This window comes from Mobula birostris, chromosome 2, assembly GCF_030028105.1.
Source record: "Mobula birostris isolate sMobBir1 chromosome 2, sMobBir1.hap1, whole genome shotgun sequence".
Taxonomy (NCBI): Eukaryota; Metazoa; Chordata; class Chondrichthyes; order Myliobatiformes; family Myliobatidae; genus Mobula; species Mobula birostris.
In genome coordinates, this window is record NC_092371.1 from 190583167 (window position 1) to 190598161 (window position 14995).

Genomic DNA, 14995 nt, shown 5'->3' on the forward strand with positions numbered 1-14995 from the left:
AGAGCCTGTTCCATGCTGTCTCTCTAAATAAAAATAAATAAATTGAACTGGCTGTACTTCGTAAGAAAAGTGATCTTGACAAATTAAAATGTGGAAAATCCCAATGATGATATCAACTACACACGGAACTATTGACAATTCCTCCACTAAAGTACAATTGAACACTTGTACAGAAAGGATAACAACAGTGTGATGTTCTGCACATTTATGAAGTGAAGAGCAATAATTTAATACTCTAGGTTATATTGCATATAATGCCAGTTTAAAATAATTTCCAAGCAAAAGCAATTGGTATTTCTAAAAATTGCAAGGAACTTTATTACTCACCTTAAACAGTGCTCACACCAAGGCGCATAAAACTCCACAATCCATATTTCATCACCTCCAGCTATCCGGTTATCAAAGTTGCTATCGTTCAGTTCAAATGCATCTTTATTCGTTATTCGGTGACACTATTTCAAAAAGAAAATTGCTACCTACTGTATACATTGAAAATAGCTAAAACTTAGAGGGCTTTCAGATCTTCTAGTTTTATTTTTCTATTCAGCTCTTGAACCTTCTCTATCGTTCATAAGACCATCACTGATCTGATGAAGCAACTCTGCATTCCCATCAATGTACAGTAACTTTTCAATTCCTTGCTTATTAAGAATGTCCCCAGATCGGGTTTAAAAATATTCAGAGGAGCTATTCCTATCAACCTTAGAGGAAGCAGGTCCAAAGACTAATGACCCTCAGAAGAAAAAAATACTTCATCTCTCTTAAACAGACAACCTGTTATTTTTAAACAGTGACCTTAACTTATCCACGTTTATCTTTTCAAGATCCTGCAGGATCTCAAACATTTCAATCAAGTTGCTTTTCACTTTTCTAATTTTGCATACAAATTTAGCCTGTTACCCCTTCCTTGTGAACAGCTCATTTCAAGCAAGTCCAGTAAACCTTTGCTTAATTGCTGCCATTGCATTAACATTCCCTAAATAAGGAGGTCAATACTGTACACAGCACTCCAAATGTATTTTACTACCAATCTCCCTAAAGTTTTCAATTTCTCTGTAGGACATGATACAAACTATCCTTTTGTAAATTATTCTTTACAGTACCCAGTTACATTGACTTTGAGCTCTGAAATCTTTCATTTTTAATTTTTCTCGCCAAAATGGATAATTTCATCTTCACCATCCCTGATCATACTCTATTTGCCACCTATTTCCATGTTATCTGTGATCAACTAACATTCATTTTCCCGCAATGTCCAACTATCGAGAATGAACCAATCTTTGGCAATTTTCGATGACACTCCACGAAAATAACTCAGTTGTTACAAAATATATTTGGAGAATACTAAAACTTTATCATTGTCAATGTCCCTCAATGTTGCAAGAACAAAGGAGCTGGTTGTGGACTACAGGAGGAATGAGGAATGGAGACAGGCTAACCTCTATTGACATCAATGGCTATGGGGTTGAGAGGGTGAACAGCTTTAAGTTCCTTGGCATACACATCACCAAGGATCTCACATGGTCTGTACATACCAGCTGTTTGGTGAAAAAAAGCACATCAGTGCCTCACCTCAGATGGTTGAAGAAGTTTGGCATGAGTCCCCAAATCCTAAAGACTTTCTACAGGAACACAATTGAGAGCAACCTGACTGGCTGCATCATTGCCTGGTATGGGAACTGTACCTCCCTCGATCGCAAGACTCTGCAGAGAGTGGTGCAGACAGCCCAGCACATCTGTAGATGTGAGCTTCCCAATATTCAGGTCACTTACAGAGACAGGTACGTAAAAAAGGCCCGAAGGATCACTGAGGACCCGAGTCACCTCACCAAAAACTGTTCCAGCTGCTACCATCTGGGAAATGGTACCACAGCATTAAAGTTGGGACCAACAGGCTCCGGGACAGCTTCTTCTACTAGGCCATCAGACTGATTAATTCACACTGATACAATTGTATTTCTATGCTACATTGACTATCCTGTTGTACATACTGTTTATTTCAAATTATTATAAATTGCACATTGCACGTTCAGATGGAGAAATAATGTAAAGATTTTTACTTATGTATGTGAAGGATGTAAGAAATAAAGTCATTTCAACTCATTTTCTGAGTCAAAATTTGCATAGTGTATATTTAGCAAGTAGTATTCATCATTTGTATCATAAATATAGAATACGTTTATAATTTTCCCAAGGGCTTTTTGGATGAAATACACTTAATTCTTGTTATCTGCTGATTTAGTGACAGCAGATCCCCATATTCGCAAAGTTGGCCCTAGGACCCATTTCAAATCTTTTCTAACATATCTACATACACACACACAAGCAATCATTGTCTGTATAAATGTTGTGATTGTTATTCAGACCAGTTATGTCAAGTTTCTCCCTGCTGTGCTCCATTCTACTGAAGTGTATCTTCTGTTTGCAAAATTACATTATGTGATTTCAAAACTAATCACTGCTTACAAGTTGCAATGGTAGTTCATTATCTGATATCAGTTTCATTTTGGGCATTTAAATATTTTAATGTGCTTATTTATGTTTGTTAATGTTATTAGAAAATTATACAGCAGATTTATGTTTACTCGGTGAAATAATGAACACATAGGGCATTAATGGTATTCATAGTTTTTGTTTTTCTGTAGGAAATTTGTGTCTCTGTTTCTTGTGGTGTAAAAACTGATTTTATAGATGGCAGATAAATTGAAAATATGTTACTTACCTGTCCTTCAGATCCACATATGCTGTTTTTCTCAATTAGTCTCTTCCTTACAATGAAGCGAATAGAATTAAAGACTCCACTGGTAATGGCTGCACTTGATCTTCCACCTGCGGAATTATATTTCAGGTATTTTAAACCAAATTCTTTTAAATTCTTTTAAAAAATATAGTGCACATTATGAAGAGGTTAACTGTATACCATAATATTTCTCTGGCTTGTTCTTATTAACTCCAAAGAATTTGATGGTGGGAAATTCTTCAATTTCATACTGATGTCCAATAGATGCATATTTAGTCACATCTATTGCACCGACTTTAACAATGCCCTGTTTACAATCGAAAGCAAAGATAACCTTCATCATTAAAATGGGGAACAAAAATGACAAAATTAAATACTTTAAATGACATATTCAAGTTACCTTCAGAATACTAGCTACTTTAATCCACTCTGGAACAAACTGTTCACAATGTTCACACCTGCAATATACATCAAAGTCACCTAGCACTACATCACAAATAATAAAGTGCAAAACCAACTAAAATAAAATCATTTCACTTACCAATGGACATAAAATTCTACTAGCCATAGTTTGTCACTCTGAATAACTAGAGTGTTAAAATTTATTGTAGTTAACTTTATCACATTAGTTGATGAGTAGAATGCTTTCACTGTCAAAATGTATGTGAATGCTAAAATACCTGAAAATTTAAGAGAAGTAATAATTAAGTTTTTCATTAATTACAACCTGTATTTACATCTTCAGTCATGTAGCAAAACTACATTTCCAATATTGAGCCTGATAAATATGAAGCCTGTATTACAATCAACCCGGAGAGTGCACAGGATTGTTTGAGAAATGTATAGTCAATAGTGAAAGTATAATCATAAGCAAAGACATTATGACTGACTGCAAGGGCATTGACTATCAGCAGGAAGTAGTATGGTAACAATAACTAATTTTAGAATTGAGTCACCCCCTCATTACACATTAACTAAATACCTTCTGATTTTCTCCTACTTTAATCTCTTTAAGATGCTATAGTTTAAGTTGTGAGGTGTCATTCAGGTTTCTAATCAAAATTAGAAAGCTACAAACAATGCTCTCACCATTACTACTAAACATTTTCCAAAAATTATGATAAAGCATGCACTCTTAAAAAAAGAGTCAGGCTTAAGTGATACTCCATCATCTTTTAAGTTTTTATCCAAGTGAAAATCTTGGCATAATAAACTAGTGGCTAGTGGATTTGCTTTATGTCTGTATTTGGATACTGCATTGTTCCCACACTCATTGCTGCACTTTGTGTTTACTTTTTCTGTACACCATTTCTTGACTCTTCACCCCTTGAATTTTGGTTGGTTTAAATATATTTTGAGGTTCTCTTAAACCCTTCAAAATACGTGATCATTACAAAAATCTGCTTGAATTACAGTATTTCCATTTTATTTCAGTCTTACGTACATCAGATTTTCAAGTTCTACCAGTAGAGTGCTCCCTTTACCCATTTGAACCTGAGGGTTCACTATAACAAACTAATGTAGGTAAATTGGGTCCGGTTTCTTCCACCTGCTCACTTTTTAAGTTTGTAAGGAAAATACAAGTATTAATTGCAGATTCAAACACTTCAGAAATGCTTTGCTGTTATTTTCTTTCAATTTTTATAAATAACTTGCAAACTTGAAATCAATCATGGTGAGATTTAACCCCTCACATTACAGATTACTAAGCAATAACAAACACTATATTCCTGAATCATCTTCTGTGGCATTTTTTTGGGGGTTGAGCATGATGTGCTTCCACCAGTCTGTAGATGTGAGGGCTCTGCTGCAGGGTGTGCTTTCAGAGAGGACAGGTGGGGAGTATATGAAGTGAGATACTCCTTCCACTCTTTTCAATGGGTTCCACAAGCTCTCAGAATGACTCAAGGTTATCAGTCATCCAAGATGCTCCTTCTCCATTTGGAGTGGTTCCAGAGTAGAGATATCCAGGAGTTAACAGGGATATGAAAACAACTTTAAACTTCTTCGTCAGAGACTGGGAATTAAAGGGAACCTGGATGAGAAAGTCCTTTTAGTCCAGTTTGTGCATGCAATCATATTGCCTATCTATGCTAATCCCATATACCTGAATTAGACTCATATCCTTTTACACCTTTCCTAATTACCGTTCAACTTCCTCTTACATGTTATAATTTTATCTACCTCTAGCGGATCAATCCAGATAACCATCATCCTCTTTATGAAAACTTACTCCCAAATCTCCTTTATATTTCATCCCTTACACCTTAAATCTATTGTGTAATCCAACAGAACCAATTGAGTGCAATTAGGATCTCAGTACTGGGAATGTTCACTGGGGGAAAGAAAGCTGATATTAATTCATGTGCCCAGTCAGTGAACCTGAAGAATTTTGCAGCGATCTCACTGTTAATGACTCTCTAATACTTTGAAGTACCTGCTCAAGTAGTCCACTTTTCAGAAGCACACAGAAAGACAGAAATCAACAACATCCCATAGACCATGAGCTTTGTGCCAGAGTTGATGTTTTGATTTTCAAATACTCTTTTCCTCATATGGGCAAGGGACAATGCACTGAAGGTAAAAATGAATTTCATCAAGATCAGTCTTCACTGAGAGGTAGTTGCTGCGGTACATGGTTTATGTTTTCCAGTGTCTTGTCATGGAACTTTTGTGTCAGATCACTATGTTTTAGACCATAAGACCATAAGACAAAGGAGCAGAAGTCAGCCATTCGGCCCAACGAGTCTGCTCTGCCATTTTATCATGAGCCGATCCATTCTCCCACTTAGTCCCACTCCCCCACCTTCTCACCATAACCTTTGATGCCCTGGCTACTCAGATAACTTTCAATCTCTGCCTTAAATACACCCAATGACTTGGCCTCCACTGCTCCCCATGGCAACAAATTCCATAGATTCACCACCCTCTGACTAAAAAAATTTCTTCGCATTTCCGTTCTGAATGGGCGCCCTTCAATCCTTAAGTCATGCCCTCTCGTACTAGACTCCCCATCATGGGAAACAATTTTGCCACATCCACTCTGTCCATGCCTTTCAACATTCGAAATGTTTCTATGAGGTCTCCCCTCATTCTTCTAAACTCCAAGGAGTACAGTCCAAGAGCAGACAAACGTTCCTCATATGTTAACCCTCTCATTCCCGGAATCATTCTAGTGAATCTTCTCTGTACCCTCTCCAATGTCAGCACATCCTTTCTTAAATAAGGAGACCAAAACTGCCCACAGTACTCCAAGTGAGGTCTCACCAGCACCTTATAGAGCCTCAACATCACATCCCTGCTCCTATACTCTATTCCTCTAGAAATGAATGCCAACATTGCATTCGCCTTCTTCACCACCGACTCAACCTGGAGGTTAATCTTAAGGGTACCCTGTATGAGGACTCCCAAGTCCCGTTGCATCACAGAACTTTGAATTCTTTCCCCATTTAAATGATAGCCTGCCCGTTTATTTCTTCTGCCAAAGTGCATAACCACACACTTTCCAACATTGTATTTCATTTGCCACTTCTTTGCCCATTCTTCCAATCTATCCAAGTCTCTCTGCAGACTCTCTGTTTCCTCAGCACTACTGGTCCCTCCTCCTATCTTCGTATCGTCAGCAAACTTAGCTACAAAGCCATCTATTCCATAATCCAAATCGTTGATGTACAATGTAAAAAGAAGCGGCCCCAACACGGACCCCTGTGGAACACCACTGGTAACCGGCAGCCAACCAGAATAGGATTCCTTTATTCCCACTCTCTGCTTCCTGCCAATCAGCCAACGCTCTATCCACGTATGTAACTTTCCCGTAATTCCATGGGCTCTTATCTTGTTAAGTAGCCTCATGTGTGGCACCTTGTCAAAGGCCTTCTGAAAATCCAAATATACAACATCCACTGCATCTCCCTTGTCTAGCCTACTTGTAATTTCCTCAAAAAATTGTAATAGGTTTATCAGGCAGGATTTTCCTTTAAGGAATCCATGCTGAGTTCTGCCTATCTTGTCATATGGCTCCAGGTACTTTGTAACCTCATCCTTGACAATCGACTCCAACAACTTCCCAACCACCGATGTCAAGCTAACAGGTCTATAATTTCCTTTTTGCTTCCTTGCCCCCTTTCGTCAAGCTAACAGGTCTATAATTTCCTTTTTGCTTCCTTGCCCCCTTCTTAGATAGTGGAGTGACATTTGCAATCTTCCAGTCCTCCGGAACCATGCCAGAATCTATCGACTTTTGAAAGATCATCGCTAATGCCTCTGCTATCTCCACAGCTACTTCCTTCAGAACACGAGGGTACATTCCATCTGGTCCGGGAGATTTATCTACCTTTAGACTACTCAGCTTCCTGAGTACTTTCGCTGTCATAATTGTGACTGTGCACATTTCTCTTCCCTGCCACCCTTGAGTGTCCGGTATACTGCTGATGTCTTCCTCAGTGAAGACTGATGCAAAATACTCGTTCAGTTACTCCTTATCTCCTTATCTCCCATTACAATTTCTCCAGCATCATTTTCTATCGGTCCTATATCTACTCTCACCTGTCTTTTACTCTTTATATACTTGAAAACGCTTATAGTATCCTCTTTGATATTATTTGCTAGCTTCCTTTCATAGTTAATCTTTTCCCTCTTAATGACCTTCTTAGTTTCCTTTTGTAAGTTTTTAAAAATTTCCCAATCCTCTGTCTTCCCACTAATTTTCGCTTCCTTGTATGCCCTCTCCTTTGCTTTAACTTTGGCTTTGACTTCTCTTGTCAACCACAGTTGCATCCTTTTTCCATTCAAAAATTTCTTCTTTTTTGGAATATACCTGTCTTGCACCTTCCTCACTTCTCGCATAAACTCCAGCCACTGCTGCTCTGCCGTCTTTCCCACCAGTGTCCCTTTCCAGACAACCTTGGCCAGTTCCCCTCTCATGCCACTGTAAATTCCTTTACTCCACTGAAATACCGACACATCAGATTTCGGCTTCTCTTTTTCAAATTTCACAGTGAACTCAATCATGTTTTGATCACCGCCTCCTAAGGGTTCCTTCACCTCAATCTCTCTAATCACCTCCGGTTCATTACACAATACCCAATCCAGTACAGCCGATCCCCTAGTGGACTCAACAACAAGCTGTTCTAAAAAGCCATCTCGCAGACATTCTACAAATTCTCTCTCTTGAAATCCAGTGCCGACCTGATTTTCCCAATCTACTTGCATGTTAAAGTCCCTCACAATTATCATAACACTGCCCTTCTGACAAGCCTTTTCTATTTCCTGTTGTAATTTGTAGTCCACATCACTGCAGCTGTTTGGAGGCCTATAAATAGCTGCCATCAGCGTCTTTTTACCCCTGCGATTTCTTAGCTCAACCCATAAAGATTCTGCATCTTCCGATCCTATATCACCTCTTTCTAATGATTTAATATCATTTTTTACCAATAAAGCCATGCCTCCCCCTCTGCCTACCTTGCTATCCTTCCGTGTATCCTTGGACGTTCAGCTCCCAGAGACATGCATCCTTTAGCCACGTCTCAGTGATGGCCACAATATCATACCTGCCAATCTGTAGCTGTATGACAAGTTCATCTACCTTATTCCTTATGCTGCGTGCATTTAAATATAACACCTTAAGACCAGTATTTGGTACTTTTTGCTTTGATTGCACTGCAACTTTATTGCACTGCAACTCATCTCAATGGCTACAAATTTGCCCCATCATCTGCCTGTCTTTCCTGACATCTTTACTGCTCACTATCTTAGATTTATTTCTGTTTTCCCCTTCCTCCACTCTATCATTCCGGTTCCCATCCCCCTGCCAAATTAGTTTAAACCCTCCCTAACAGCTCTATTAAACTTGCCCGCCAGGATATTGGTCCCCTTCAGGTTCAGGTGTAACCTGTCCATTTTGAACAGGTCATACTTCCCCCAGAAGAGATCCCAATTATCCAAGAATCTGAAGCCCTGCTCCCTGCACCAGTCTGTCAGCCACGCATTCATCTGCCTGATCCTACTATTCTTGCCCTCGCTAGCACGTGGCACAGGTAATCCCGAGATTACTACCCTGGAGGTCCTGCTTCTCAGCTTCCTTCCTAACTCCCAGAAATCCCTCTTCAGGACCTCCTCCCTTGTCTTATCTATGTCACTGGTACCAACATGTACCAAGACAACTGGCTGCTCACCCTCCCCCTTCAGAATATTCTGGACCCGATCCAAGACATCCCGTATCCTGGCACAGCAAGTCCAGGCTGTAAAGGATCTTTGTTTTGTAAGCACCAAGTGCCAAGTCCGTCTTCTCCTCCGCTTCAATGAATGAGCTGATGATGCCTTGTAGCTTGGCTTTCAAACATTCGGGTGTGCATTATCTACTTAAAGCATCTTGAATATTGATATAGAGGATACTGTGAATCTGGAGTGGAAGGGATGGTAGGAAGAACCGTGTGCCACTTATCCAAAGAATTAGCTCCACTCTGCTGCAAAGCATTGTGGCAAGAAGTATTGAAAAAAATACTGAAACAATGGTATATCCTTGCTTGATCCCAGTGTGCACTGAGATGGGATCTGATGTTGACCAACTAGTTAGGATCATGGCTATCCTAAATTGCGAATTGAAGAAATGGAGTTGGTAAAGTGACTTTACTAATCATGATCACTCATGTAAGGTCACTGAATGACCAGTAACACCTAATCCAAGACTTTGCAAGTTGCACTTCTAGAACAGACCTACATTGTTATATTTTTGGTTCCTGTACAGACATTACCATCTCTTCCAGGACCATCAGTGTTGGGTGCACAGGTTGGAAGAGCATATTCTCCAAATGTGGCAACATTTATCACTTCCTAGAAGACTATCATTCACTGTAGCCTCAAGCACCCACTCTTTACAAGGGTGGAGGGGAACCAGAGTGTAGGAACAGATGTAGGGGAGAAGGAAGATAAAGGAGATAGTAAAGTTGTTAGTGATAAACAGAGAGTAAGAGGTGGAAAATTTCTTAAATGCATCTATTTTAATGCTAGGAACATTGTAAGAAAGGTGGATGAGCTTAGAGCATGGATTGATACCTGGAAGTATGATGTTGTAGCTATTAGTGAAACATGGTTGCAGGAGGGGTGTGATTGGCAACTAAATATTCCTGGATTTCATTGCTTCAGGTGTGATAGAATTAGAGGGACAAGAGGGAGAGGTGTTTCATTGCTTGTCAGAGAAAAAATTACATCGGTGCTCTGGCAGGATAGATCAGAGGGCTCGTCTAGGGAGGCTATTTGCGTGGAATTGAGGAATGGGAAAGGTGTAAGAACACTTATAGGGGTGTATTATAGACCACCTAATGGGGAGTGAGAATTGGAGGAGCAAATTTGTAAGGAGATAGCAGATATTTGTAGTAAGCACAAGGTTGTCATTGTGGGAGATTTTAATTTTCCACACATAGACTGGGAAGTCCATACTGTAAAAGGGCTGGATGGTTTGGAGTTTGTAAAATGTGTGCAGGATAGTTTTTTGCAGCAATACATAGAGGTACCGACAAGGGGCAATGTTGGATCTCCTGTTAGGGAATGAAATAGATCAGGTGACAGAGGTATGTGTTGGGGAGCACTTCAGGTCCAGTGATCACAATGCCATTAGTTTCAATATAATTATGGAGAAGGATAGGTCTGGATCTAGGGTTGAGATTTTTGATTGGAGAAAGGCTAACTTTAAGGAGATGCGAAAGGATTTAGAAGGAGTGGATTGGGACAAATTGTTTTATGGGAAGGATGGAATAGAGAAATGGAGGTCATTTAAAGGTGAAAATTTAGGGTACAGAATATTTATATTCCTGTTAGGTTGAAAGGAAAGTTTAAAAGTTTGAGAGAGCCATGGTTTTCAAGGGATATTGGAAACTTGGTTCGGAAAAAGAGAGATATCTACAATAAATATAGGCAGCATGGAGTAAATGAGGTGCTTGAGGAATATAAAGAATGTAAAAAGAATCTTAAGAAAGAAATTCGAAAAGCTAAAAGAAGATACGAAGTTGCTTTGGCAAGTAAAGTGAAAATAAATCCAAAGGGTTTCTACAGTTATATTAATAGCATAATGATAGTGAGGGATAAAATTGGTCCCTTAGAGAATCAGAGTGGACAGCTATGTGTGGAACCAAAAGAGATGGGAGAGATTTTGAACAATTTCTTTTCTTCGGTATTCACTAAGAAGAAGGATATTGAATTGTGTAAGGTAAGGGAAACAGGTAGCGAAGTTATGGAAACTATGGTGATTAAAGAAGAGGAAGTATTGGTGCTTTTAAGGAATATAAAAGTGGATAAGTCTCCGGGTCCTGACAGGATATTCCCTAGGACCTTGAGGGAAGTTAGTGTAGAAATAGCGGGGGGTCTGACAGAAATATTTCAAATGTCATTAGAAATGGGGATGGTACCGGAGAATTGGCGTATTGCTCATGTTGTTCCATTGTTTAAGAAGGGTTCTAAGAGTAAACCTAGCAATTATCGGCCTGTAAGTTTGATGTCAGTGGTGGGTAAATTAATGGAAAGTATTCTTAGAGATGGTATATATAATTATCTGGATACACAGGGTCTGATTAGGAACAGTTAACATGGATTTGTGCGTGGAAGGTCATGCTTGACAAATCTTATTGAATTTTTTGAAGAGGTTACGAGGAAAGTTGACAAGGGTAAAGCAGTGGATGTTGTCTATATGGACTTCAGTAAGGCCTTTGACAAAGTTCCACACGGAAGGTTAGTTAGGAAGGTTCAATCGTTAGGTATTAATATGGAAGTAGTAAAATAGATTCAACAGTGGCTGGATGGGAGACACCAGAGAGTAGTCGTGAATAACTGTTTGTCAGGTTGGAGGCTGGTGACTAGTGGTGTGCCTCAGGGATCTGTACTGGGTCCAATGTTGTTTGTCATATATATTAATGATCTGGATGATGGGGTGGTAAATTGGATGAGTAAGTATGCAGATGATACTAAGATAGATGGAGTTGTGGATAATGAAGTAGATTTTCGAAGCTTGCAGAGAGATTTAGGCCAGTTAGAAGAGTGGGCTGAAAGATGGCAGATGGAGTTTAATGCTGATAAATGTGAGGTGCTACATTTTGATAGGACTAATCAAAATAGGACATGGTAAATGGTAGGGCATTGAAGAATGCAGTAGAACAGAGGGATCTAGGAATAATGGTGCATAGTTCCCTGAAGGTGGAATCTCATGTGGATAGGGTGGTGAAGAAAGCTATTGGTATGCTGGCCTTTATAAATCAGAACATTGAGTATAGGAGTTGAGATGTAATGTTAAAATTGTACAAGGCATTGGTAAGGCCAAATTTGGCGTAAATTATAGAACAGATGTCAACAAAATAGAGAGAGTACAGAGAAGATTTACTAGAATGTTACCCGAGTTTCACCATCTAAATTACAGAGAAAGGTTGAACAAGTTGGGTCCTTATTCTTTGGAGCCTAGAAGGTTGAGGGGGGACTTGATAGAGATATTTAAAATTATGAGGGGGATAGATAGAGTTGACATGGATAGGCTTTTTCCATTGAGAGTAGGGGAGATTCAAATAAGAGGACATGAGTTGAGAGTTAGGGGGCAAAAGTTTAGGGGTAACATGAGGGGGATCTTCTTTACTCAGAGAGTGGTAGCTGTGTGGAACGAGCTTCTAGTAGAAGTGGTAGAAGCAGGCGAAGCAGGCTCAATATTGTCATTTAAAGCAAAATTGGATAGCTATATGGACAGGAAAGGAATGGAGGGTTATGAGCTGAGTGCAGGTCAGTGGGGCTAGGTGAGCGTATGCTTTCTGCATGGACTAGAAGGGCCGTGATGGCCTGCTTCCATACTGTAATTGTTATACGGTTAAGTTACTATGTTTAGTAGTTACTAATAAAGATAGTGGATTTTAACAGCAAAACCAGACTCCAGGTGTGTTCTATTGCTGCTGATACTTTTACAGGATTGTGTGTCTGGGACAACACTAATTAAGTCTCTCTTCAGCTTCTGAAGAAAACATTCCCAAACTAAATTAAAACTTTACAATGCCGGCAATGTTATCTGGAATTTCCTTTGCAGCTTCTCCACTGCAACCATATCTCTATTCCAATGCAGTGATCAGAACTGTACATAATATTCAAGCTGTCAGAACACGTATTGATAGTATTTCTAGCATAACCTCCCTGTTCTTAGTCAATTCATCAATTATAAAACATATCTAAATTAATTTAACCTCTTATCTATCTATCACTGTTTTAAAAAAAGGAAAAATGAAGCAGTTAGAGTGCACTTAGGAATTACCAAAGTAGAGTTTAGTTTAGATAGAGTTAATGTGGATTTTTGAGTGGGAAAACAGGTTTCATAAGTTGGGTGGCATTTATTTCAGGTTGTAAACAATAGAAGTTGAGTACAAATTACTCCATGCAGGGCATTGTACTCAATGGTTTTTGATAAGGTGTCACACAAAACATTACTTAAAATTAGAACACAATGTACAAAGGATAATGTGTCAGCATGAAGATTGGTTAATGATCAGAAAACAAATTTATGTCATTTTCAGATTGGGAGGCTTGAACTAGTGGGATTGGTGCTGAAATATGAAATAACAGGAGAAGAGCTGGAAACATTCAGTAGATCATACAGTATGTGGAAAGAGAAACAGAGAATGATCAGTCCCAAAACTCTATCATAACTCTCTTCATCCCCAAAATTCATCATCCAGAAGAACTGTAGAAGTACAATTGTTGGGTACATTCAAGTCAGAGACTAACACGATTTTTAAATATCATGTGATTCAAGGCATATTGGAGCTAAAGTGTTGAGATTTAAGACTGAGCAGTAAATCAGGGAGTTGAAGAAGGAAGAGTCCCTTAGTAATGCTATTGGGGAGAAGATGAGTTTGGCACTGGAAATCACTCCTCCACTCAAGAAACGAAAGATTGGCAATGCCCCAATAAGCCCTGGCTCCAAATTACTAGAGTACAGCCGGGATCCGGCTTGTTTATCAGGACAGGGCGCAACCCAGGCTCTGATTGAAGTCCCGGCTCCGTCATCAGGGCTGAGCACAGCCCAGGTTCTGGTTAAATCAATGAAGAGGAGAAATGCCCTTCCCCGAGCGGCCCTACATTATCAACACCTTGTCCCGCACCATTAACCCAATGGGGGCAGCTCTGGAACCGAAACAACACCGAATCTCGGGAACCACTCACCCACGGCTCTGGCGCTCATGCCTGCCACTGGCGACCAACACCGACCACGGCCACCGCAGGGCCCAATCCGCGGCGCTGATCAGCGTAAACGACTCTCGGTATCAGACAACGCCGGCAGGCCTCACGTGCTCGTATCAGCGACCAGCGAAAGGGCGCGAATGGCGTTTGGGCTGCGGGGTGTGGTGTGTGGTGTACGGATGAGAACTAAGGGAGAGTGGGGTCACTAGGAGAGGGTGGAAAAGTACGCTGCGAAGAGTAGAGGAGGCACGAAAGGAGGAACTGACGAGCTCTACGAAGTGTTCTTTCGGAGTCTGGACTAATATTCATCCGAAAGAAAGGTAAATTATAAGATGACTAAAATAATGAGGGCGGGCTTCATTATGGCAACAAACAAGAGACAAAAAAAGTATATTGCTACTGCTAATTGTTTTACGACTAATCCTGAACCTACTTCATTCGTCAGGTTGATGACAGGCTTGGGTTCTCGATCTTCCAAGCTACGGGCGCTCAGAGAAATTCGCGAGCCCTTCCTTTTGTAAATGAGCGAAAAAGAATATTCTTATTTCTAACGGCACACTCCTGAAATCAGGAAATCGCAATGTAGGCAGGATCTGTTTATAATGTACTTTAATAGTTCTGTCTTAATTAGAAGAGACCACGCCCTTATTCCGGTAAATCTCGTTAGATTGCACAAGATAAACAGTATAAAACACTACCCCCCCCCCCCCGTGTTGACATTCTCCCTCTGGGCTGGGGTGGCTGATTCAGGTGCTGAGTTGGAGTGGAGGGCTCGAGGTGGCTGAGTTGACTTGACTGGAAGCTGGCTGTGTTTTGCTTGATGCGTGAATGTGGTTTGAAACCTGTTGAGGGAAAGAAAGTGGGGAAGGAACGGAAATTGCTGGGAGGGGGTCGTGTGGGTCCGGTAATGGCGGACAAGATAAGAGGCGGGGTTGAGGGAAAGAAAGTGGAGAAAGAGAGGGATAGAGACTTGGGACCAGAGGTAGGCAGCTGGGGAGAGGTGGATTATTGCGAAGGGAGAATTAAAGGGAATGAGGAGGTAGTGAGGGGTTGGAT

General features: G+C 40.2%; 1 protein-coding gene across 1 annotated transcript in view; it reads right to left on the reverse strand.

Annotated features, from left to right (window-relative positions):
* Positions 1-13940, reverse strand: part of LOC140211075 (protein disulfide-isomerase A6-like) — a 45664-nt gene extending 31724 nt beyond the window's left edge. The window contains exons 1-6 of the mRNA XM_072280508.1: positions 13922-13940; positions 3282-3420; positions 3141-3198; positions 2921-3047; positions 2723-2829; positions 328-452 (exon numbers count right to left, since the gene is read on the reverse strand). Of these exons, the coding sequence (XP_072136609.1) occupies positions 328-452; positions 2723-2829; positions 2921-3047; positions 3141-3198; positions 3282-3420; positions 13922-13940 (575 nt within the window). The remainder of the gene's footprint in view (positions 1-327; positions 453-2722; positions 2830-2920; positions 3048-3140; positions 3199-3281; positions 3421-13921) is intronic.
* Between the last annotated feature and the right edge of the window lie 1055 nt (positions 13941-14995).